Source organism: Parasteatoda tepidariorum, chromosome 8, assembly GCF_982258835.1.
Source record: "Parasteatoda tepidariorum strain Cologne lab strain chromosome 8, Ptep-v5.0, whole genome shotgun sequence".
NCBI lineage: Eukaryota > Metazoa > Arthropoda > Arachnida > Araneae > Theridiidae > Parasteatoda > Parasteatoda tepidariorum.
Genome location: NC_141762.1, coordinates 108252908 through 108280044, shown reverse-complemented (window position 1 = coordinate 108280044; position 27137 = coordinate 108252908). Strand labels below are relative to the sequence as shown.

General features: G+C 40.3%; 1 protein-coding gene across 7 annotated transcripts in view; it reads right to left on the bottom strand.

Moving 5' to 3' along the window:
* Positions 1 to 14209: 14209 nt before the first annotated feature.
* Positions 14210 to 27137, bottom strand: part of LOC147806664 (STAM-binding protein-like) — a 42933-nt gene continuing 30005 nt past the window's right edge. For 2 of the 7 annotated variants that reach the window (XM_087149278.1, XM_087149279.1), the window contains exons 8-9: positions 20039 to 20222; positions 14210 to 14613 (exon numbers count right to left, since the gene is read on the bottom strand). Coding sequence is in view for 3 of the 7 variants with exons in the window: in XM_087149277.1 (XP_087005403.1) it covers positions 22235 to 22322 (88 nt within the window). In the remaining 4 variants the exon portion in view is untranslated. The other 5 variants (XM_087149282.1, XM_087149280.1, XM_087149281.1 and 2 more) reach the window with 5 other exon arrangements.

Genomic DNA, 27137 nt, shown 5'->3' with positions numbered 1-27137 from the left:
GCCATCTTTGGCCACTGATTAGAGCGGAAGCTCATCTGAGGAGTAAAGGCTCAGGCGTGTCGTAGTAGGGCAGTGTAGTTTCCTGCCATATTGGTCACCGCAACGCGGCACTGCAGCAGCGGAAATGCCGCAGTAGGGATATGGAGTGTCCGCCATCTTTGGCCACGGATTAGAGCGGAAGCTCAACTGAGGAGTAAAGGTGCATTTGTGCAGTAGTAGGGCAGTGTAGTTTCCTGCCATTTTGGTCACCGCAACGCGGCACTGCACCCGCGGAAATGCCGCAGTAGGGATATGGATTGTCCGCCATCTTTGGCCACGGATTAGAGCGGAAGCTCAACTGAGGAGTAAAGGCACATGCGTGTTGTAGAAGGGCAGTGTAGATTCCGCCATTTTGGGGCACCGCAACGTGGCACTACAGCCACGCACGAGACGCAGTTGGGCCATAGAGTGTCCGCCTTCTTTGGCCACTAAGTAGAGCTGAAGCCCAGCTGAGGAGTAAAGGCATTGGCGTGTCGTAGTCGGGTAGTGTACAGTCCGACATGTTGGACCACCGCAACACGGCACTATAGCCGCGTACGTGGCGCAGAACGGCGATGGAGTGATGGAACGGAGATGGAAATGCCGCAGTAGGGATATGGATTGTCCGCCATCTTTGGCCACGGATTAGAGCGGAAGCTCAACTGAGGAGTAAAGGCGCATTTGTGCAGTAGTAGGGCAGTGTAGTTTCCTGCCATTTTGGTCACCGCAACGCGGCACTACAGCCGAGCACGTGCCGCAGTAGGGCTATAAACTATTCGCCTTCTTTGGCCACTGATTAGAGCGGAAGCCGACTGAGGAGTAAAGGCCCTGGCGTGTAGTAGTAGGGCAATGTCGTTTCCTTCCATTTTGCTCACCGCTACGCCGCACTATAGCCGAGCACGTGCCGCATTAGGGCCGGTTAGTGTTCGCCATCTTTGGCCACGGATTATAGCGGAAGCTGAACTGAGGATTAAAGGCTCTGGCGTGTAGTAGTAGGGCAATGTCGCTTCCTGCCATTTTGCTCACCGCTACGCCGCACTATAGCCGAGCACGAGCCGCAGTAGGGCTATAAACCGTCCGCCTTCTTTGACCACTGATTAGAGCGGAAGCCGAACTGAGGAGTATAGGCTCTGGCGTGTAGTAGTAGGGCAGTGTAGTTTCTTGCCATTATGGTCACGGCATCGCGGCACTACAGCCGCGGAAGTGCCGCAGAAGGGCCATGGAGTGTCCGCCATCTTTGGCCACTGATTAGAGCGGAAGCCGAACTGAGGAGTATAGGCTCTGGCGTGTAGTAGTAGGCCAATGTAGTTTCCTGCCATTTTGCTCACCGCAACGCGGCACTATAGCCGAGCACGTGCCGCATTAGGGCCGGGGAGAGTTCGCCATCTTTGGCCACGGATTATAGCGGAAGCCGAACTAAGGAGTAAAGGCAATGGCCTGTAGTAGTAGGACAGTGTAGATTCCTGCCATTTTGGGCCACCGCAACGTGACACTACAGCCGCGTACGTGCCGCAGAACGGCGATGGAGAGCCCGCCATCTTTTTCCACTAATTAGAGCGGAAGCCGAACTGAGGAGTGAAGGCACTGGCGTGTCATAGTAGGGCAGTGTAGTTTCCTCCATTTTGGCCACCGCTACACGGCACTACCGCCACGTACGTGCCGCAGTAGAGCCATAGAGTGTCTGCCTTCTTTGGTCAATAATTAGAGCGGAAGCCCAACTGAGGAGTAAAGACACTGGCGTGTCGTAGTAGGGCAGTGTAGAGTCCGACATTTTGGGGCACCGCAACGCGGCACTACAGCCGCAGACGTGACGCAGTAGGACTATAGACAGTCCGCCATCTTTGGCCACTGATTAGAGCGGAATCCGAACTGAGGAGTAAAGGCACTGGCCTGTAGTAGTAGGGCAGTGTAGTTTCCTGCTATTTTGGTCACCGCAGCGCAGCACTACAGCCGAGCACGTGCCTCAGTAGGGCAAAGGAGTGTCCGCCATCTTTGGCTACTGATTAGAGCGGAAGCGCAATTGAGAACTAAAGTCTTGGGTAGGGTCTAGTATGGCAGTGTAGTGTTCGCCATTTTGGGCCACCACCACGATGCGGCACTACAGCCACGCACGTGCCACCGTAAGACCGTGGAGTGTCCGCCATCTGTGGCCACAGATTAAAGCGGAAGCTCAACTGAGGAGTAAAGGCACATTCGTGTTGAAGAAGGGCAGTGTAGATTCCGCCATTTTGGGGCACCGCAACGCGGCACTACCGCCACGTACGAGACGCAGTTGGGCCATAGAGTGTCCGCCTTCTTTGGCCACTGATTAGAGCGGAAGCGCAACTGAGAACTAAATTCTTTCGTAGGGTCAGTATGGCAGTGTAGTATTCACCATTTTGGGCCACCACGACGTGGCACTACAGCCGCACACGTGCCGCAGTAGGGTCGTGGAGTGTCCGCCATCTTTGGCCGTGGATTAGAGCGGAAGCTCAACTGAGGAGTAAAGGCACAGGCGCATCGTACGAGGGCAGTGTAGTTTCCTGCTATTTTGGTCACCGCAGCCGCGGCACAACAGCCGAGCACGTGCCGCAGTAGGGCAAAGGAATGAATGCCATCTTTGGCTACTGATTAGAGCGGAAGCGCAACTGAGAACTAAAGTCTTTGGTAGGGTCTAGTATGGCAGCGTAGTGTTCACCATCTTGGGCCACCACCACGACGCGGCACTACAGCCAAGCACGTGCCACCGTAAGGCCGTGGAGTGTCCGCCATTTGTGGCCACAGATTAAAGCGGAAGCTCAACTGAGGAGTAAAGGCACATTCGTGTTGTAGAAGGGCAGTGTAGATTCCGCCATTTTGGGGCACCGCAACGCGGCACTACAGCCACGTACGAGACGCAGTTGGGCCATAGAGTGTCCGCCTTCTTTGGCCACTGATTAGAGCGGAAGCTGAACTGAGGAGTAAAGGCTCTGGCGTGTAGTAGTAGGGCAATGTCGTTTCCTGCCATTTTACTCACCACTACGCCGCACTATAGCCGAGCACGTGCCGCATTAGGGCCGGTGAGTGTTCGCCATCTTTGGCCACGGATTATAGCGGAAGCTGAACTGAGGAGTAAAGGCTCTGGCGTGTCGTAGTAGGGCAGTAAAGAGTCCGTGATTTTGGGACACCGCAACGCGGCACTACAGCCGCGAACGTGACGCAGAAGGGCTATAAACCGTCCGCCTTCTTTGGCCACTGATTAGAGCGGAAGCCGAACGGAGGAGTATAGGCTCTGGCGTGTAGTAGTAGGGCAGTGTAGTTTCTTGCCATTTTGGTCACCGCAACGCGGCACTACAGCAGCGGAAGTGCCGCAGTAGGGCCATGGAGTGTCCGCCATCTTTGGCCACTGATTAGAGCGGAAGCCGAACTGAGGAGTATAGGCTCTGGCGTGTAGTAGTAGGGCAATGTAGTTTCCTGCCATTTTGCTCACCGCAACGAGGCACAATAGCCGAACACTTGCCGCATTAGGGCCGGGGAGAGTTCGCCATCTTTGCCCACGGATTGTAGCGGAAGCCGAACTAAGGAGTAAAGGCACTGGCCTGTAGTAGTAGGGCAGTGAAGATTCCTGCCATTTTGGGCCACCGCAACGCGACACTACAGCCGCGTACGTGCTGCAGAACGGCGATGGAGTGCCCGCCATCTTTTTCCACTAATTAGAGCGGAAGCCGAACTGAGGAGTAAAGGCACAGGCGTGTCGTAGTAGGGCAGTGTAGTTTCCTCCATTTTGGCCACCGCTACACGGCACTACCGCCACGTACGTGCCGCAGTAGGGCCATAGAGTGTCTGCCTTCTTTGGTCACTAATTAGAGCGGAAGCCCAACTGAGGAGTAAAGACACTGGCGTGCCGTAGTAGGGCAGTGTAGTTTCCTCCATTTTGGCCACCGCAACGCGGCACTACAGCCGAGCACGTGCCGCAGTAGGACCAAGGAGTGTCCGCCATCTTTGGCTAGTGATTAGAGCGGAAGCGCAACTGAGAACTAAAGTCTTTGGTAGGGTCTAGTATGGCAGTGTAGTGTTCACCATTTTGGGCCACCACGACGCGGCACTACAGCCACGCACGTGCCACCGTAGGACCGTGGAGTGTCCGCCATCTGTTGCCACGGATTAGAGCGGAAGCTCAACTGAGGAGTAAAGGCACATGCGTGTTGTAGAAGGGCAGTGTAGATTCCGCCATTTTAGGGCACCGCTACGTGGCACTACAGCCACGCACGAGACGCAGTTGGGCCATAGAGTGTCCGCCTTCTTTGGCTACTAAGTAGAACTGAAGCCCAGCTGAGGAGTAAAGGCATTGGCGTGTCGTAGTCGGGGAGTGTACAGTCCGACATATTGGACCACCGCAACGCGGCACTACAGCCGCGTACGTGGCGCAGAACGGCGATGGAAATGCCGCAGTAGGGATATGGTGTGTCCGCCATCTTTGGATACGGATTAGAGAGGAAGCTCAACTGAGGAGTAAAGGCGCATTTGAGCAGTAGTAGGGCAGTGTAATTTCCTGCCATTTTGGTCACCGCAACGCGGCACTACAGCCGAGCACGTGCCGCAGTAGGACAAAGGAGTGTCCGCCATCTTTGGCTACTGATTAGAGCGGAAGCCGAACTGAGAACTTAAGTCTTTGGTAGGGTCTAGTATGGCAGTGTAGTGTTCACCATTTTTGGCCATCACGACGCGGCACTACAGCCACGCACGTGCCACCATAGGGCCGTGAAGTGTCCGCCAACTTTGGCCACTGATTAGAGTGGAAGCTCATCTGAGGAGTAAAGGCTCTGGCGTGTCGTAGTAGGGCAGTGAAGAGTCCGCTATTTTGGGGCACCGCAACGCGGCACTACAGCTGCGGACGTGACGCAGCAGGGCCATGGAGTGTCCGCCATCTTTGACTACGGATTAGAGCGGAAGCTCAACTGAGGAGTAAAGGCGCATTTGTGAAGTAGTAGGGCAGTGTAGTTTCCTGCCATTTTGGTCACCGCAACGCGGCACTACAGCCGCGGAAGTGCCGCAGTAGGGCCATGGAGTGTCCGCCATCTTTGACCACGGATTAGAGCGGAAGCTCAACTGAGGAGTAAAGGCGCATTTGTGAAGTAGTAGGGCAGTGTAGTTTCTTGCCATTTTGGGGCACCGCAAAACGGCACTACAGCCGCGGACGTGCCGCAGTAGGACTATAGACAGTCCGCCATCTTTGGCCACTGATTAGAGCGGAATCCGAACTGAGGAGTAATTGGACAGGTGTGAAGTAGTAGGGCAGTGCAGTTTCCTGCCATTTTGGTCACCGCAGCGCGGCACTACAGACAAGCACGTGCCGCAGTAGGGCCAAGGAGTGTCAGCCATCTTTGGCTACTGATTAGAGCGGAAGCGCAACTGAGAACTAAAGTCTTTGGTAGGGTCAAGTATGGCAGTGTAGTGTTCACCATTTTGGGTCACCACCACGACGCGGCTCTACAGCCACGCACGTGCCACCGTAAGGCCGTGGAGTGTTCGCCATCTGTGGCCACGGATTACAGCGGAAGCTCAACTGAGGAGTAAAGGCACATTCATGTTGTAGAAAGGCAGTGTAGATTCCGCCATTTTGGGGCACCGCAACGCGGCACTACAGCCACGTACGAGACGCAGTTGGGCCATAGTGTCCACCTTCTTTGGCCACTGATTAGAGCGGAAGCCGAACTGAGGAGCAAAGGCACTGGCCTGTAGTAGTAGGGCAGTGTAGATTCCGGCCATTTTGGGCCACCGCAACGCGACACTACAGCCGTGCACGTGCCGCAGTAGGGCCGTGGAGTGTCCGCCATCTTTGGCCACTGATTAGAGCGGAAGCTCATCTGAGGAGTAAAGGCTCTGGCGTGTAGTAGTAGGGCAATGTAGTTTCCTGCCATTTTGCTCACCGCAACGCGACACTACAGCCGTGCACGCGCCGCAGTAGGGCCGTGGAGTGTCCGCCATCTTTGGCTACTGATTAGAGCGGAAGCGCAACTGAGGAGTAAAGGCGCATTTGTGAAGTAGTAGGGCAGTGTAGTTTCCTGCCATTTTGGTCACCGCAACGCGGCACTAGAGCCGAGCACGTGCCGCAGTAGGGCCAAGGAGTGTCCGCCATCTTTGGCTACTGATTAGAGCGGAAGCGCAACTGAGAACTAAAGTCTTTGGTAGGGTCTAGTATGTCAGTGTAGTGTTCACCATTTTGGGCAACCAAGACGCGGCACTACAGGCACGCACGTGCCACCGTAAGGCCGTGGAGTTTCCGCCATCTGTGGCCACGGGTTAGAGCGGAAGCTCAAGTGAGGAGTATAGGCACATTCGTGTTGTAGAAGGGCAGTATAGATTCCGCCATTTTGGGGCACCGCAACGCGGCACTACAGCCACGCACGAGACGCAGTTGTGCCATAGAGTGTCCGCCTTCTTTGGCCACTGATTAGAGCGGAAGCCGAACTGAGAACTTAAGTCTTTGGTAGGGTCTAGTAGGGCAGTGTAGTGTCCGCCATTTTGGTCCACCGCAAAGCGGCACTACAGCCGCGAACGTGACGCAGTAGGGCTATAAACTGTCCGTCTTCTTTGGCCACTGATTAGAGCGGAAGCAGAACTGAGGAGTATAGGCTCTGGCGTGTAGTAGTAGGGCAATGTAGTTTCCAGCCATTTTGCTCACCGCAACGCGGCCCTATAGCCGAGCACGTGCCGCATTAGGGCCGGGGAGTGTTCGACATCTTTGACAACGGATTATAGCGGAAGCCGAACTGAGGAGTAAAGGCACTGGCCTGTAGTAGTAGGGCAGTGCAGATTCCTGCCATTTTGGGCCACCGCAACGCGACACTACAGCCGTGCACGTGCCGCAGTAGGGCCGTGGAGTTTCCGCCATCTTTGGCCACTGATTAGAGCGGAAGCTCATCTGAGGAGTAAAGGCTCTGGCGTGTCGTAGTAGAGCAGTGAAGTGTCCGCCATTTTGGGGCACCGCAACGCGGCACTACAGCCGCGGACGTGACGCAGTAGGGCTATAAACCGTCCGCCTTATTTAGCCACTGATTAGAGCGGAAGCCGAACTGAGGAGTACACGCACTGGCGTGTAGTAGTAGGGCAGTGTAGTTTCCTGCCATTTTGGTCACCGCAATGCGGCACTGCAGCCGCGGAAATGCCGCAGTAGGGATATGGAGTGTCCACCATCTTTGGCCACGGATTAGAGCGGAAGCTCAACTGAGGAGTAAAGGCGCATTTGTGCAGTAGTAGGGCAGTGTAGTTTCCTGCCATTTTGGTCTCCGCAACGCGGCACTACAGCCGAGCACGTGCCGCAGTAGGACCAAGGAGTGTCCGCCATCTTTGGCTAGTGATTAGAGCGGAAGCGCAACTGAGAACTAAAGTCTTTGGTAGGGTCTAGTATGGCAGTGTAGTGTTCACCATTTTGGGCCACCACGACGCGGCACTACAGCCACGCACGTGCCACCGTAGGACCGTGGAGTGTCCGCCATCTGTGGCCACGGATTAGAGCGGAAGATCAACTGAGGAGTAAAGGCACATGCGTGTTGTAGAAGGGCAGTGTAGATTCCGCCATTTTAGGGCACCGCTACGTGGCACTACAGCCACGCAAGAGACGCAGTTGGGCCATAGAGTGTCCGCCTTCTTTGGCTACTAAGTAGAGCTGAAGCCCAGCTGAGGAGTAAAGGCATTGGCGTGTCGTAGTCGGGGAGTGTACAGTCCGACATGTTGGACCACCGCAACGCGGCACTACAGCCGCGTACGTGGCGCAGAACGGCGATGGAAATGCCGCAGTAGGGATATGGTGTGTCCGCCATCTTTGGCCACGGATTAGAGAGGAAGCTCATCTGAGGAGTAAAGGCGCATTTGTGAAGTAGTAGGGCAGTGTAGTTTCCTGCCATTTTGGTCACCGCAACGTGGCACTACAGCCGCGGAAGTGCTGCAGTAGGGTCCGCCATCTTTGATTACGGATTAGAGCGGAAGCTCAACTGAGGAGTAAAGGCGCATTTGTGAAGTAGTAGGGCAGTTTAGTTTCCTGCCATTTTGGTCACCGCAACGCGGCACTAGAGCCGAGCACGTGCCGCAGTAGGGCCAAGGAGTGTCCGCCATCTTTGGCTACTGATTAGAGCGGAAGCGCAACTGAGAACTAAAGTCTTTGGTAAGGTCTAGTATGGCAGTGTAGTGTTCACCATTTTGGGACACCACGACGCGGCACTACAGCCACGCACGTGCCACCGTAGGGCCGTGGAGTGTCCGCCATCTGTGGCCACGGATTAGAGCGGAAGCTCAACTGAGGAGTAAAGGCACATTCATGTTGTAGAAAGGCAGTGTAGATTCCGCCATTTGGGGGCACCGCAACGTGGCACTACAGCCACGCACGAGACGCAGTTGGGCCATAGTGTCCACCTTCTTTGGCCACTGATTAGAGCGGAAGCCGAACTGAGGAGCAAAGGCACTGGCCTGTAGTAGTAGGACAGTGTAGATTCCGGCCAATTTGGGCCACCGCAACGCGACACTACAGCCGTGCACGTGCCGCAGTAGGGCCGTGGAGTGTCCGCCATCTTTGGCCACTGATTAGAGCGGAAGCTCATCTGAGGAGTAAAGGCTCTGGCGTGTAGTAGTAGGGCAATGTAGTTTCCTGCCATTTTGCTCACCGCAACGCGACACTACAGCCGTGCACGCGCCGCAGTAGGGCCGTGGAGTGTCCGCCATCTTTGGCTACTGATTAGAGCGGAAGCGCAACTGAGAACTAAAGTCTTTGGTAGGATCTAGAATGGCAGTGTAGTGTTCACCATTTTGGGCCACCACGACGCGGCACTACAGCCACGCACGTGCCACCATAGGGCCGTGGAGTGTCCGCCATCTTTGGCCACTGATTAGAGCGGAAGCTCATCTGAGGAATAAAGGCTCTGGCGTGTTGGCTGAGAACTTAAGTCTTTGGTAGGGTCTAGAATGGCAGTGTAGTGTTCACCATTTTTGGCCATCACGACGCGGCACTACAGCCACGCACGTGCCACCATAGGGCCGTGGAGTGTCCGCCAACTTTGGCCACTGATTAGAGTGGAAGCTCATCTGAGGAGTAAAGGCTCTGGCGTGTCGTAGTAGGGCAGTGAAGAGTCCGCTATTTTGGGGCACCGCAACGCGGCACTACAGCTGCGGACGTGACGCAGCAGGGCCATGGAGTGTCCGCCATCTTTGACTACGGATTAGAGCGGAAGCTCATCTGAGAAGTAAAGGCGCATTTGTGAAGTAGTAGGGCAGTGTAGTTTCCTGCCATTTTGGTCACGGCAACGCGGCACTACAGCCGCGGAAGTGCCGCAGTAGGGTCATGGAGTGTCCGCCATCTTTCACCACGGATTAGAGCGGAAGCTCAACTGAGGAGTAAAGGCGCATTTGTGAAGTAGTAGGGCAGTGTATTTTCTTGCCATTTTGGGGCACCGCAAAACGGCACTACAGCCGCGGACGTGCCGCAGTAGGACTATAGACAGTCCGCCATCTTTGGCCACTGATTAGAGCGGAATCCGAACTGAGGAGTAATTGGACAGGTGTGAAGTAGTAGGGCAGTGCAGTTTCCTGCCATTTTGGTCACCGCAGCGCGGCACTACAGACAAGCACGTGCCGCAGTAGGGCCAAGGAGTGTCAGCCATCTTTGGCTACTGATTAGAGCGGAAGCGCAACTGAGAACTAAAGTCTTTGGTAGGGTCAAGTATGGCAGTGTAGTGTTCACCATTTTGGGCCACCACCACGACGCGGCTCTACAGCCACGCACGTGCCACCGTAAGGCCGTGGAGTGTCCGCCATCTGTGGCCACGGATTAGAGCGGAAGCCGAAAGGCACTGGCCTGTAGTAGTAGGGCAGTGTAGATTCCGGCCATTTTGGGCCACCGCAACGGGACACTACAGCCGTGCACGCGCCGCAGTAGGGCCGTGGAGTGTCCGCCATCTTTGGCCACTGATTAGAGCGGAAGTTCATCTGAGGAGTAAAGGCTCTGGCGTGTCGTAGTAGGGCAGTGAAGAGTCCGCCATTTTGGTTACCGCAACGCGTTACTACAGCCGCGGAAGTGCCGCAGTAGGGCCATGGAGTGTCCGCCATCTTTGGCCACGGATTAGAGCGGAAGCTCAACTGAGGAGTAAAGGCGCATTTGTGAAGTAGTAGGGCAGTGTAGTTTCCTGCCATTTTGGTCACCGCTACGCGGCACTAGAGCCGAGCACGTGCCGCAGTAGGGCCAAGGAGTGTCCGCCATCTTTGGCTACTGATTAGAGCAGAAGCGCAACTGAGAACTAAAGTCTTTGGTAGGGTCTAGTATGGCAGTGTAGTGTTCACCATTTTGGGACACCACAACGCGGCACTACAGCCACGCACGTGCCACCGTAGGGCCGTGGAGTGTCCGCCATCTGTGGCCACGGATTAGAGCGGAAGCTCAACTGAGGAGTAAAGGCACATGCGTGTTGTAGAAGGGCAGTGTAGATTCCGCCATTCTGGGTCACCGCAACGTGGCACTACAGCTACGTACGAGACGCAGTTGGGCCATAGAGTGTCCGTCTTCTTTGGCCACTAAGTAGAGCTGAAGCCCAGCTGAGGAGTAAAGGCATTGGCGTGTCGTAGTCGGGCAGTGTAGAGTCCGACATGTTGGACCACCGCAACGCGGCACTACAGCTGCGTACGTGCCGCAGAACGGCGATGGAGTGCCCTCCATCTTTTTCCACTAATTAGAGCGGAAGCCGAACTGAGGAGTAAAGGCACTGGCGTGTCGTAGTAGGGCAGTGTAGTTTCCTCCATTTTGGCCACCGCTACACGGCACTTACGCCACGTACGTGCCGCAGTAGGGCCGTGGAGTGTCCGCCATCTTTGGCCACGGATTAGAGCGGAAGCTCAACTGACGAGTAAAGGCACATGCGTGTCGTAGAAGGGCAGTGCAGAGTCTGCCATTTTGGGGCACTGCAACGCGGCACTACAGCCGCGCACGAGCCGCATTTGGGCCATAGAGTGTCCGTCTTCTTTGGCCACTTATTAGAGCTGATACCCTTCTGAGGAGTAAAGGCTTTGGCGTGTCGTAGCTGGGCAGTGTAGAGTCCGACACGTTGGGCCACCACAACGCGGCACTACAGCCGCACATGTGTCGCAGTAGGGCCATAGAGTGTCCGCCTTCTTTGGCCACTGATTAGAGCTGAAGCCGAACTAAGGAGTAAAGGCACTTGCGTGTGTGTCGTAGTTAAGCAGTGAAGAGTCTGACATTTTGGGGCACCGCAATGCGGCACAACAGTCGCGGGCGTGCCGCAGTAGGACTACGGAGTGCCCGCCATCTTTGGCCACTGATTGGAGCGGAAGTCGAACTAAGGAGTAAAGGCGCTGACGTGTCGAAGTAGGGCAGTGTAGAGTCCGATATTTTGGGCTACCGCAACGCGGCAATAAAGCCGCACACGTGCCGCAGTAGGGCCATGGAGGGGCCGCCATCTTTGGCCACTGATTAGAGCGGAAGCCGAACTGAGGAGTTAAGGCACTGGCCTGTAGTAATAGGGCAGTGTATATTCTTGCCATTTTGGTCACCGCAACGCGGCACTACAGCCAAGCACGTGCCGCAGTAGGGCTATAAACTATCCGCCTTCTTTGGCCACTGATTAGAGCGGAAGCCGAACTGAGGAGTATAGGCTCTGGCATGTAGTAGTAAGGCAATGTAGTTTCCTGCCATTTTGCTCACCGCAACGCGGCACTATAGCCGAGCACGTGCCGCAATAGGGCCGGGGAGTGTTCGCCATCTTTGGTCACGGATTATAGCGGAAGTCGAACTGAGGAGTAAAGGTACTGGCTAGTCGTAGTAAGGTAGTGTAGAGTCCGACATTTTGGGCCACCGCTAAGGGACAATAAAGCCGCGCACGTGCAGGGCCATGGAGGGTCCGCCATCTTTGGCCACTGATTAGAGCGGAAGCGCAACTGAGAACTTAGGTCTTTGGTAGGGTCTAGTAGGGCAGTGTAGTGTCCGCCATTTTGGGCCAACGCAACGCTGCACTACAGCCACGCACGTGCCGCTGTGGGGCCAGGGGAGTGTCCGCCATCTTTGGCCACGGATTAGTGCGAAAGCTCAACTGAGGAGTAATGGCACAAGCGTGTCGTAGTAGGGCAGTGTTGATTCTGCCATTTTGGGGCACCGCAACGCGGCACTGCAGCCGCGCACGTGCCGCAGTAGGACCATAGATTGTCCGCCTTTTTTGGTCACTAATTAGCACTGAAGCCGAACTAAAGAGTAAAGGCACTGGCGTGTGTGGTGTGTGTCGTACTTAAGCAGTGTAGAGTCTGTCATTTTGGGGCACCGCAAAGCGGCACTACAGTCGCGGACGTGCCGTAGTTGGACTATGTATCGGGATTTAGCGACTTCGTTAGAGGTCCGACTGTATTTAAAATATTGATATAAAATCGTTGAGTTAAAAAAAGAGTCAAGTAGAAAATCTATCGTAATACAATAAAAAGTGCTTCTTGCTATTCATGAATAACAACGATTAAAAAACTGTTAGCTAAATTTAGAGCTTTTACCTCTATTAAGAAAATTATTATATCAATGAGTAATTGACTTGGAGAAGTTCCCATCAGAAAGTAAAACTTAGGAAAGAGTTTCAATAATTAGCAGTTGACATTGACGTGTTTGGGGAAAATAAACATTTCTTTAATTGTGCAATGCAATTACCCAATATTCATACTACATTTTATCATTCTTAGTCGTAATAATTAGTCGAGGTGAAATAGTTACTACAAATTATTAAAATATTTTTCTTTTGAGTTTGATCAAATACAATGGCAGTTAAAGGTTTTATGAAAATCTCATCTAACTCGCACTCGAGTTTAAAGTATCAAATATCATGTGTTAGAGCTATTTAAAACCGTATCAATTTAGCCATAAAACTTCTACTAAATGGCAAGTTTATTGAAAATCTAAAAAATATGTGTAAATAAAATTCTAAGAGTAATAATTTAGTGGTAAATTGTGGGGAATACCAACATGAACAAACTTCCAAAGTAGTTGGAAAAAAGCTCTGTGGGCCCTGAAACTCGCTAAATCGAGGATAATTCATAATATCAAGGCAAAATAAAATAAAAATTATGGAATATCCAAACATCTGTAATCAACAACTATGCAAAATAAATAGAAGTCTTACACTTTTTATACATGTACTTAAAATACAACTTATGATTACGCTCTGCTTAATTTGAAATCTTAATACAATTCGTGAGTAAGGTTTGCTAATTTCCTTGATTTTTTTTTTACTTTAAAATGTTTTTTATTTTACCAACGTCACGAAGAGCAAAGCATCAGAAAAAGTAACAGTTTTCACTAGAGATCCATTATCATCGACTTGTGTGTCTGAGTCTCTATTCATTGTTTCCTATAAATCTACTTCATAAAATTCGTTAAATCGCGAAATTCGGTAAACCGGGGTTCGACCGTAATGTAAATTTTGCATTGAACCTTGCAATTTTAAATATCGTGTTGGCAAAGAACAGAATTTTTCAAATTTCTATAATCAGAGTATAATCAACTTTAATAAGTCTTTTTTGTCTTGTAATCAAATTTTTTCAAAATGTTACAAAATCTTATTTGCCTCTATCTATATATTTAGATTGTATTTCATTCATAAATCACTCATTTATTTTTATTATTTTACTTTTATAAAGCGTAAATGTTAGTATTTTGTTGGTGTAAAACGTGCAATTAAAAATTAAGACCGTTATTTTTCATTTTAAAATTCTTTTGATGGTTTTTAGAAGATTTTGTCTAAATTTTTACAGAATTAAAAAATTTCCGTCTCAAATTTTCTTTCTCCTGCATTACTAATTTAAAAGAAAAGAAAAAGTTGAAGCAATAAGTCATGAAGTTTCAATTGCTGAAAGAAAAGAAAATACCTCAAAATATTAAAACGCAAACAAATTTTTCGAAGAGAACTTTCTTCGTTGTGTAATCCTAAGTTATCATCTCACAATTTATTTTCATTTGTATATTTAAAAACCTTTTTTTTTTAGTATTTGAAACTTCATGGTTTACTCTAGGTTTGCCTGAACTTTTTCTTTTCTTTTAAATTAAAGGAGAAAAAGAATTTGCGATGAAAAATTTGTTCCACGGTATGGTATCCTCTTAAAGAGTAAGATTCAAATAAAAAGTTAGAGAATAGAAAACAAAAGTATGAAAGGCAAACAATTAGGTTGTTTAGAATTAACATGAGGGGGCAAAGAGAGGACAAAATGTTTACAATCTTTATTTAATCAAATCCCATATTATAAAAAACAGAGGAATTGAAAATCCATTACTAGAAATATTTTAAATTTTCATCAGGCAATCAAACTGGTTTTGATGATTTCACATCCCTTATTATACTATTAATTCGACTAATTTTGATATCATATGTATTTCAACATAAAATTTGCGACTCCTAATGAATATACCTCACAGAATGATGGTACATATAGAACATCAATGGTGCATCGTTTGGTGGTGTAAAAATCCAAGAATTTGAGCAATAAAATCAAATAAATGCCATGTTGAAAGCAAAGCAGTAAGAGAGCAACAAAACAATTCTTGGATATAAGGGTAATGCCTTCTCCATTTAATACAGGCTTCTGTAATTCATCCAAAGCATATAAAACCTATAAATAAATAACTAAAATTACTGTATAGAATCATAAGCATTTGCTGCAATTTTTGCAAGTAATAAATTTCAAACGAATTAATTTAATATTAAATTTTAAATTCATGGTACCTAAATGAATAAGTACAAACAACTAAATAGGTGAAAACAACTCAAGTTCAGCTGCTACTCTTTTTGTATTAAATTTTTAACAAATATTCTACCTAGGTGATGTGTCTGATATATATATATATATATATATATATATATATATATATATATATATATATATATATATATATATATATATATATATATATATATATATCTTCGTTTTTTTACTACAACACTTTGAAACCCCGGAGGGAATTATGAATAACCCTGTATATATGCATGCATGCTTCAATGTGAACATATTTGAAAGAAAATCCTAGATAACATGAAATGTAATATGGTTTGAAATGACATTTCTCATGCTTAGTTTAACGCAGACATGTCACAATTCTCAGAACATTTTGCTACTATAAATATCTTATAATCCCACATTTTAATAATTTAATATACATGCAGAGTATCAAATGACTCAAAAGTTTTCAATGAATTGCTACAATTTAAATTATTATGATTTGCTACAATTTAAATTAAGAATGAAACTATTAGAAGGCAAAAAAATTTTAAATTCATATTCAAAATGAAAATAATCAAGCATGCTGCATTTAAAATTTATTTTGTCCACTTACAATCAATAATTTTGCTTTAAAATGCATGTATGGCTGAATATACAGGAAGAGAATATTTAAAATATTTTGCACAAGCTATACAATGTCTAGAGATAACTCTACTTAAGTGTATATTTTTTGTATTTACGAAATATCTAAGGTTATCTTTCAAGGTAGCTTAAGCAAAATAAAACAATAAATAAAATATTGCATAGGATTTGAAATTAACAATAAAAATATTTTTTTCATTACTTTTGTTCAGATGTTTCGAGTTTATTTTCAGGTTTCTCTTTAATAGTCTTTCCCAATGAGAAGAAGCTCTTTTTATAAGAAGGAGGAATCATAGATCTGAGCCTCTTTGCAATCAAAATTTTATTACAAGCATCAAAAAGTAGGACAGCTTGGAAATTCTGTATTCCAGAATATTGCAGATTTTTAATACATTATTTTTAAGCAAATAGAAATGCCAAAGTTAAAAGCTCAAAATTATAAAACATGTGTGTTTGATTCCATCGTAAACTTAGGGAATTTTTACTCTTTGTTTTGACAATAATTTTACAAATTTTTGCAGCCTTTTTAAAATTTCATTATTTTAATATTATATTATGACTTATGAATTTCAAGTAATATTTTTTAAGTTTACGATTTGCTTAAATTTACATTATATTTTCCTTCTGTTCTTAGACAGTTATATTTTTGTAGAATATCATGAAAACACACGAATTTCAAATAGGGCATTCAAATAATCCCTTTTTGGCATACTAGATTTCATCATAAGTATGTGTGATTTTTTATATTTTAACCAGCAGTTATTGTTATGGATTTCCAAATAATTTTACAAATCTAAATACTTTCAATACAACATTAATAATACAGATTAATTCAAATTATGTATTTAAGTACACTTTTCAACAAAGTACTCCTTTTATTATGATTTTATCATAACTTGTGCAGTCTTATGGATTGTTTTTTTGTTGCAGCAATTGTTACAAATTTCATAAAATCCTCAGGTTTTTAATAGTTTATTAGAATTATGAGACACACATTTGAGTAATCACTTCTTAATACGTTTAATTTGCAATGTTTTCACTGCTAATTCACATGGTTTTTATCTTTAATTTCTTCAACACAATAAAATTATGGCATGAAATTTTTCGCATCTTGCCTCTAATTTAAAATTGCTTTAGCTAATTTTTCCTCCACTCTAGGTAGAAAAAATTCACAGATTTTGGAGGTTTTTAAATTATGGAAGTCTTCTATATAGTATATCCTATTTTTACAAAGAGATGTAATTTGGCAACAGAAAAGTAAAGAACCATTCTGCAACATTGAAAGCATTCATAAGATTTGATTAGTGATATGGGGTTGTAAATGTTTATCAATTTTCAAATTCCTCTGAATTTATGGTACTCTATCTTATGTTAAAAATAGAGCAAGAAGAAGCTGACCTTTTCTTAGAAGCTGTTATGAGGTCCTTTATTACATCAGGCTCATTAGGACTTCTTTCAAAGTGAAGTTGCATTTCGTCAGAGAATTTATTAAGAGGGAGTAAAAGATGGTATAAAACATGAAAATACGAAGGAAAAGGTACTGAAGGAATATGGTGCAATGATGAGATAATAACAAAGGCAATCCACAATCCGCGATAGGCAAAGAACAGGTTGGATCAAAAGATGAAGACACTTGTAAAAGTAAATTTATGATGCCAGTAAATGATCGATAAAGAAGAAAAAATACAAATCAATATCAAGCCAGATTACATTTTTGTATGCTAGATGTTAAAATTAAAAAAAGATTCCAAAGATTTTATGTGTAAAAATCCCAATAGAAACGTGTTTCTTAACTTTTCATGTGAATAGAACTTATATCATTCTATAGGAAATTACCATAAAATACAGATAAAATACCAGGACAGGAGAAATCGCCCCCTATAGTTTCACACACATACTGATTGTCAATCAGTATCAGTAACTAGAGTAGAAAAGGGGTGGAATTGAATGGATGAGATATGGAGATCCTTTCCTAGAATAATTGCCTAAAAATATGACACAACATTATTAAGGTTACCTGCTTTGTCAAGGGATGGATGATCGCCAACCTTATGAAAAGTTGGTTGATAAGGATTTGGGGTCGAAATAAAGAGGTTAATTATCTTGGATCAGGCCTCAATCCATAGAACCTCTAGTCTCCCTGAAAAATTAAAAAGTCTGGGCACAGATGTAGTTTTAATTCTGGGCGGGTGCGAGAGCCTTCTGCAGCCAATAGATGTTTAGTGGATGGCACCCTTTAAAAGTACATTAAGAAGAGAATGGGTGCTCTTCATTAGGAATAAACAAGACAGAAATCTAAAAAGGTCAACTTGGCAAGTTGTAATTGGTTTTGTGCTGGCCATTTGAAGCCTAAGAAATGATCTGAAACTAATTTAACTGTTGCAGTATTTTCAACTCATTAGATGGACGCGAAAATGGGCTCTTTCATTTCCAATTAGAAGGAGTTAATGACAGATCTATAGACAATAATATTACTAATGAACTGAATGCATCAACCTTATTTTGGATGATCTTTCTTTCGATAGATTTTTGAATTCTGATGTATGTGAATAGATAAATTATATATATTTTTTAAAATAGTTTCAAGTTCATATTTTTTTTTTTTTTCTTGCTGAGTTTTTATTTTTTTTACCTATTTGCATGTGCTGCAATCATACTCTCATTAAAAATAAAGGATTACAGTAGAAGGTAAATTAGATTTACTAATTAAAACTTATATTCACTTCATTTTGCTATAATCATTTTTACTTTATTTTGTTTACAATTTTCATATTTAATTACGCCCAATCAAATATAGTAGTTTCCGTAAAACGACATTTTGTATTTTCTTCAGTGCTTTTTATACACTCCCCTTTACATATCGCAATTTTTGTCAAAAAAAGGGGAGGGAGCGCTTTATCTGTACTTTAGGGTTTACAATAGACAGTTTTTAATAACTGTTTAATAACAAAAAAGACATTATAAAAAAGCTTTAACAAAGACATCTCATATTTAATAACCTAACATTAATTCTCTGCAAACAAATTAAAATGATCTAACTATCATATGTTATAGACTAACATAATCATACCTTTCTTGCTTCATTTCAAACTTTTTGAAGTTAGTTTTACTCTCAAAATGAAAGAAAATTTTTAATATAGTTTGAAATAATTTAAAATGTTAAATTAAGCCCAATCTTTCTGTTATAAAAATAACTGATTACAAAGCTCAATTTTTTTTTTTGAAAAAAAAATGACATTCAATATTAGTTAATATTTTATGTCATGGATTCATTAATGGTTAAAAATCAAAACATCTAATTCAAAAAATAACAATGGAAAGTCACACTTAAAAATCTATGTAAGCAACAAAATTTGTACAATACATTTTTTTGATATTTATAATAATATAATACTTGATACATTTATAATAATAAAAGATACTTTGTACACTGATTGTAATTCCACAAAAATATAACAAAGTGGACTTTATTTTCTCATTAGAAACAATAATATTTGATTACAAATGCTTACCAATCAGCACAAGATTTAAAGACAGTCATTACTTTCAATTTTTGACTTACTGTAACAGAACATATTTCAATATATCCTTTTATATTAAAGTTTAATTTTTATTTATATCGGAAACTAAAAAACAACAACCTGAGAAAAAACTGATGATAAATTATTAAACTTGATTAACTTCATTTTATTTTTATAAGAAACAATTATTGAATTACAAAAAAATTCTCAATGTAAATAAAAATTTTGAAGTTTAGCATTACTATATAAATTAGCTCATTTTAAAAAAAAATGCATAGAAATTTTTTGATGAATAACAATTTCTTACAAGTTTTAGCATGTTGTCTATAACAGCATGTGTCTATAAAAAAGAATTCAATGTTTTAAGTGAACAAAAAAATACCATAAAAATCATTCAACTTAGCAAAATATATTAATAAATTCTTTTGCCAAAATGAATAGTAATCCCAGATTTTTGCCATAAAAATATATATGTACAATCGGTAAAGTAATTAAAATGAAATCCAGCCTAGTAAAAATATGTAAAGAGCACATTTTGAGCTTGACTATTGTCATATTTTGTTATATTGCGTCTGAAAATTTCCCAAGAATAGTTTTGAAAATTGCTTGCTGATTTAATGGGGAGGTATAGGGTCTAATTATTTCATAATACTTCTAGTTCAATGTTTTACACTATATTAAAAGAATTTTCTTAAGCACTAGTTAATATTCATTAATTTTCAGAGTTAAGAATTGTTAAATGAAACTGTGTAATGTATGGTAAAATGAACTATAAAGAATAGAATAAAATCAAAATTTTCTTTTTAATGCCATGTACATAAAATTGTTAATTATAGGTGGAAATAGATGTTTAGAAATGGGTAAAAAAAGTTGCAAAAATGTGATCATTTCTAATAAGAATATTTAAAAAAAGTTTGTCAAAGGCTGTTAAAAATTTCACAATATTTGAATACTCATGAGAAATTAGATTTTTCTTTAGACATAACTCATGACCTGTATACTAAAACTTCTTTAAATTTTGGGACACGTCTTGTGAGTCCATACTAGGTTCATTACCAATTCCAATAGCAACATATAAAGTGGAATCTCAATCATGGACATTATAAAGAAAATAAACAGAACCTATCAAACGTAAAGCTAAAATGAGTTAATACCTTCGTATTTCTTGTCTATAGATTCGTAATAGTTTGAGGAGGTCATCATAACATGTTTTAAGAGAAGAGTTTTGAGGTCAAACTTTGCAATGAGCTGATAGAGCAATTTCACTAATCAGACAACAAAGAACTATCATATCTTTGCCTCGTAAATAATTTACAGAAATGTCACTGATCAATAGTCCTACAAAAATTACATATAAATTTATTGAATAAATAATTTTTATCAATTATAATTTATCACCAGGCATTAATGACATAAAAGAATTTATTTCATGCAAATTTAGTACACATAACACACATGATCTTATACATAATTTAAAATGCATATACCATCTCTTCAAGTTTTCATATTTTTATGTTCAAGACTTATCTAGTAGTCAGTAAGAAATTACACTCTAATATAGATGATACGGTTAAACTCAATGTTATTAGTTTAGTACATATTTGAAAAAGATTTAAAAAGCGTTTTAGAAGAAAAAGTTCGATTATCAGCACCTGTCTTTAAAATTCCAGAGAATTATAGATAAATAGTAGCACTTAATCTTTGGTATGACAGTTCATGTTAAACCACGACCTCCTAAACAGTTCAACAACAAAGTACTCTGCCTTATGCCTTCATTGTTAAATGTTTTGGTATTTATCTAAACCTCATCTATCCATTTATCTTCCTCATTTTTTTTTTACCTCGGCATTGATCATTAAAGACTTTTTTGTGAATTGGGTGTAATCCATTCTCTCTAAATGTCTTAAGCATAGGATTCTTTTTAATTTTAGAGAGTTTTCCCACATATCATTGACTCTGGCTGGTCTAAAACTCAATTCAGATTATTCTGTTCCGAACATCTTCTCCTATTTTGAGGTCTAGGTCCAAGTCTCCCCCTTCAAAAAAAAAAAAAAAAACAACTGTTTCTCTGATCACAACTTTATCAAAACTAAGTTTCATTAGCCATGGCTTTAGATCTTATTAATTTCAATGATTGCACTTGCAGATACAAAATCAAACATTAATGTAAGTGCAGACTTAGCATTGTGAACCTCGAAGCATAAATTATGTATTTCTAACTAGAATTTTTATTGTAAAATTCATAATCATGTCTATTGTCAATTTTTTTAACACACTGTAGTATTAAAAACAAAGGGAAAAGTGAGCCTGAGAAATGTTGTATAGATAAATAAAATTATTGAAAATAATCTTACATGCATAAATAAAACTAACATTTTTAACACAATTTCTCAAAACTGCTAAATTTTTACTTACATGTCTACTTACTTACATTACTTATTCTATTTTCAAACTAACATATGAATATACAAAGATATTTGAATGTTAATTTGCAAACATAGAAGCTGGTTAATGGGTAAATTTTTTGATTCATTTTCACAGTAGGTACATTAAATTTTTAATTTCTCATTTGGCCCTTAAATTTTCTTAAATAATATGATGTGATTTATTAAAACAATCTAAAATTAATAATTTCTAAAGTCAAACACATTCCATTCTAATAACAAGATCATTCTAAATTAAAATAATCATTTACTTCTACTTTAAAAACATTTTTATTAATAGTCTGGTTAAAACTATAAAATATTTAATGAGTTCAAGTAATATTTAAGATGCTTACAGACATAAATAATTAAAAGCAACCAAAACTCTGAGCAAATACAAATTTTAAAAAAAGCTTGCAGTTAATTCCCCTCCAAAAATTCATAGTTGCAAAAATATAAATGAATTTTTTTATTGGCAGGGAATAAATATAACACATTTGGCTGACTGAGAAGCATATGCTTTACTGATGGATAACCCTTCAACTTCACTAGAGAGCCAATACTACAGCTGCATGGTATAAACTAGTACTGATAAAATTACAATCAGAGGGATATGAGATAGTGGAATCAAAGAAATAAATTTTGGTTGCATAAGAGAATAAAAGTGTTTAAGCAATATGAGCTAATGATCACTGAATAAATCCCTCATATAATCATATTATAGAGAATAATCTTTCTACAAACTCTTTTTTTTTCAATACAAAAACTGGAGCACTTTAAACGAGCGTTATTTTTTAAATTTATCCCTGTTAAGAATAGATGTAAAAATGAATGACACACTAATGAGATGCTTAAACATCAAATGCGATGTTTAAGGCATTTTTTCCAAACTGTAACAAATCCTCATTCTATTTTTCATCATTAAAATCACAAGTTACTGTTTTTCTTCTCAAAATGAAAACACTTCAATATTTTTAAAATGACAGTAGGATTTCTGCATAATAGACACAGGAATCTGCAGGTTTTAAAAACAATCTAAATGTTAAGATTATACGAGTAGCATTTAATTATATTGTTAAAACACAATACATAGGGAGAACAAGTGGCAGTAACGATGAACCATAGTTTGACTATATCTTTTAAATTATTTATGTACTTATTACTGATTAAAATTACTTTAATTAAAATTAATAAAAATGTAAATATATTACCTTTGCTAAGAATTTTTTTTATTTTATTTTAGCAGTTTCATTATATATATATATATATATATATATATATATATATATATATATATATATATATATATATATATATATATATATATATATATATATATATATATACACAAATGCAGAGCTGAACTTGTGATAGGTTACATTTGTAAGAAATTGTTCCTCTAGTGGTAAAGTGGTAGATAAGCTTTCATTTGCATGACACTTATTAAGTGTAAAAGTAATTAGAGGTACCACTATTGATATAAGGGATAATTTTTTAATAGAACAATACATGTATTGGCATATGCAGAAGATATAGACTGCAATGCAAGATCTGCTACTTAGGAAATCCTTCATAGCACTGGAATCTGTCGCTAAGAAAATGAATTTGATAAACAATGAAGATAAAACAAAACACATGAATTGTGGCAAATGACAGTAATTCTAATAATATTTTTGAAAATGAAACCCATAAATTTGAATCTGCATACCATTCACCAATTTAGAATCAGAAAGTAATTTATCAAAATATAAGTAAAAGTGAAAATAGAAAAGATAATTTTAGCAGCTATTTAATGCATTTATGGACTCAGAAGACTCTTAAAATCCCACTTAATCAAAATAAAATAAGTGTTATGTAAAGTACAACTTTACATAACACTTATAAAGCAAGTTTTCGCATATGCTTCCGAAATATGGATCCTCCCAAGAAAAGCTGAAAATGCTCCCTTGATATTTGAAAGAAGAATCCTCAGAACTATTTTTGGTGGAGACAATGCTGTCTGAAGAGAAAGATACATCTAGGAATTATATAAGTTGTATGAAAATGATATGATAAAATTAATTAGACTAAACAGAAGGAACAAACTAAGGTAAAGAACGTTAAAGAGCACAAAATATTATTAAAAATATTATTGCTTTTAATAATATTTTTGTGCTCTTTAACGTTGTTTACCTTAGTTTGTATTTTAGCACAAAGGTCGCCCACTTGTGTTTATAAACAGAAGGAGATAGCAAGGATGTACTCAAGCAGAACTGCCTTGAAAATTTTCAGTGCCGCACAATATGATAAAAGGTCAAGACACAGATAAGAATAACAACAAAGCTGCTTAGAACGAAACTTTTTTGTAATTAAAGTAAGGAACTGGAGAACTGCAAAAGAGTGGAATAGAAAAATACTCTAAAGAAGGGGCCATCAGTGATGGTGATCTTTAGCTAAGTTAAATGTTTTATAAATTATTTTCCAAACCACTACATGTAAATGATTCAAAAGTTAATTTGGAAAGTCACTTTGTTCAGACTCTCAAAGTGGAGAGGCTTTTAAAATGTCAGCAAAACAAGCCATAGTTTCTAATTGTCAACTGCATCCACTCTATAGCATAGTTTTGCAAAACATAGTAGTTAGAAGGCCTGTATAATATCTATCTATCTATCTATATCTATATATATATATACATAAGAAGAGAGTGGAATGATTACACATAGCGAATCACAGAAGACTTCTGGTTAGTAACGCACAAAACAGCCAATCAAAATTGAGAACGCATGTGTGTGAAAAGGTAATAATTTTTAAAAATGCTGTCTGCAGAAATGTTACAACTAAACTTACCAGTTAAATCTTGTTGCGATTTTTATTTTGTATTGAATGTGTTAAATATATTGAACAGAGTTTACTTCAAAATACTTATATCTTTTATAAAAAATGGATCGCCGTGAATATCTTAGGTGATATCAACAGCGACATACGGCTGAACATAACAATACGCGACAGCGAAATGGCGGGAAGGAAATGATGAAGAGTCAAGATGTTTAAATGAAAACGAACAATATAGAAAAGAAATTGATAAAAAAATTTGTATATAAGAAGGTTTTGTAAATAATTTTTAATTTAGCATCGTTTTTCCCTACTTTTAGTTGTTTTTTACTTACTTTCAAAAAATCGTGCAGCCAGAAATATTAATTAACAGTTTATAGTTGTTTGAGATATTTCTTAAATAATGCATAAAAGTGCAAATCATTGGTATACAAAAAGATGTGAAAAAAAATCAATGAAAAATATACATAGCTAGATTTTGTGAGTATTCAGATATCTATTGTAAATAATTTTTAATTTTATTGTTTTCACCTTATTTTTTTATAACAATTCAGATACAGGGATGAGATTGGCCAAAAGGCAAAAAAGCTGAATTTCCAAGCAAGTAAATTTTACGTACGCGCAATCGGTTAACAATAAATTCCAGACAGTTTAAGATAATAAATAACCATGTGTTGACATAAAATTGTGTATTAATTTATTACTATTATATAAATGATTACATCAATACTTAACATTTAGTAAAAAGAAAAATTACCCATTGAAAAAATAAAGCTAGAAATTATATTTTTCTTCAGTTCACATAAGAGACAATTATTACTTGAGAAACTGTCTGGTTTAGCAAATTAAACATACATTAACATTCCATTTCTGTTAATAAATACTGTTACATGATTTAAAGCAAATATGTCAGTAACATGACTTTTTAAATTATTTTGAAAAGAACAACTTTTACAATTGGAAAATCACTATGTTTAAATTATAATCTGACCCTGTGAAACATATCAACAACTGTGAAGTAGAAATATATAGTAACTCCTTAACATACAAAAATTGCTATTTTAGTTTGAAAAATTACATAATAATCGGCAACTGTTTAGATAATTATTTTTCATTTGATAAGAACTTTGCATTTTATAGTATAAATAACAGCAACATTATTTTTTAAATTTTGATGCTGAGTTAATTAACTCTTTTTCCAAAAAAAAATTTATCTTTTTTTAAGTGCTATATCTTTTATGTTTGCTATATTTAGTCGTTAGCCCATCTTCAAACATCTTGTGACAAATCCTACTTTTTCTTCTTTGCAAGCCCAGAGTAAAAGTTTTAAATATATTCTATTCCAGTTTCGCTGATGTTGTAACACCTACATCTATATATATATTTCTCTTACACGGCACCAAAAAAAAGCCTCATTACAACTCCCCGAATAGCAACGTTAGAAAATCGACCAATAATTGCTGCTAAAAATGTCACATGGCAAATGTCGCATGAAGTGGCTCCACATATAGCGCTTTTAAAAACGGAAACAATAACCAGAGTGAGCAATATCAGGTTGTTCAATTCAGATTCATGCCCTAAAAACATGGTAATATTTAATTTAAACTCAATTAGGAATTAATTAGGCTGGCCTTCTCCATGACTATAAATAAGTCACAAGGTCAGACTTTTGAGAAAGTCAGTTTAGTATTGACTAAACAAGGTTTTAGTCATGGACAACTTTATGTTGGCCTGTCAAGAGTTAAGTCATTTGACAGCCCTTCTATAATTGTGTTTTCAAAGAAATTCTAAATGCTTAGTGTTAATTTCTTAGAGCTTTGCAGAAAAAAATGTTTTTTGGAAAAAATTTAATTAAAACTTCTATTGGCAGTAGGCAAGGGGAACTGCCAAAATCAAAACTCCCCGATTAGAAATGCAGCATAGCGACCTCCACGTGGTATTTTTCGGGTAATGCTAACAGCCATGCATTTTTATTTATTGTATGTAAAACATCCTTATTTTGTTCTAAAATGTTATGTACTTTATCACAAATGTTAATTTCAATAGAAATTTATTTCAATAATACTGATCACCAAAAAATATTTCATTTGGCGATAAAAAAAAATTTGTGTTCTTGAAAATGAAAGACTTTTTGAGGGTTATTATCGCACAAGGAAAAGTTAGGGTTTAAAGTTTATATTTTTAAATAATAAAAAAATTTTCTAAAACTTTCAGAATTTCTAGCATTAACTAATTTATTATACACATTTAGTTGGATTTAGGTGAGTAACTGCAATATTTGATAATTTATTTTGCTAATATGTTTTTTATTTAGCTAATGTTTTGATTTTTTCACCATGTACAATCTAAATAGCTAATATACTTTTTAAAAGCCAATAAGAACATTGATAGAAATCTTCTACATAAGTACAATACTGTGTCTTTGATGATAAAATACTATGTCTTTGGTGAAAATACACTATGTCTTTGTGCTAGAACATTGTGTTCATTGGCGAGCGAGCGCAGCTAGCCATGGTTCACGGCGTGAACCACGTAGGATTGCGTAGCAACTCTCGGGGGTTGGCGAGCGTTAGCGAGCAGGGGGCGGAGCCTCCTAGTATACTAATAATCGTCGATAGAGAAACAGTCACCTTTAGAGTAACTAAATCAAGAAAAATTTACTTCTTACAAGAATTGCAATAGTTGAGCTTAAAATTGCGCGAAGGCAAATTGCAATCCTGGATTTTAAAATAGCGTGAATATGAATCACGATTATGGATTTTGAAATTACCTGAGTATGAAACTAGATATACGATTTTGAAAATGACAAAATACAAACTGCGATATAAAATTTTTAAATCACGTAAATACAAATCACGATTCATAATTTTTAGATCGCGTAAATACGAATCATGATGCGTAAATTTTAAATTGCATTAATAAGAATTATGAGGCATAATTTTGAATGCAAATCCCAATGCCTTATTTTTAAAGCACGTATGAGACGAAAATCGATGTTTGATATTATAACCGCATGAGC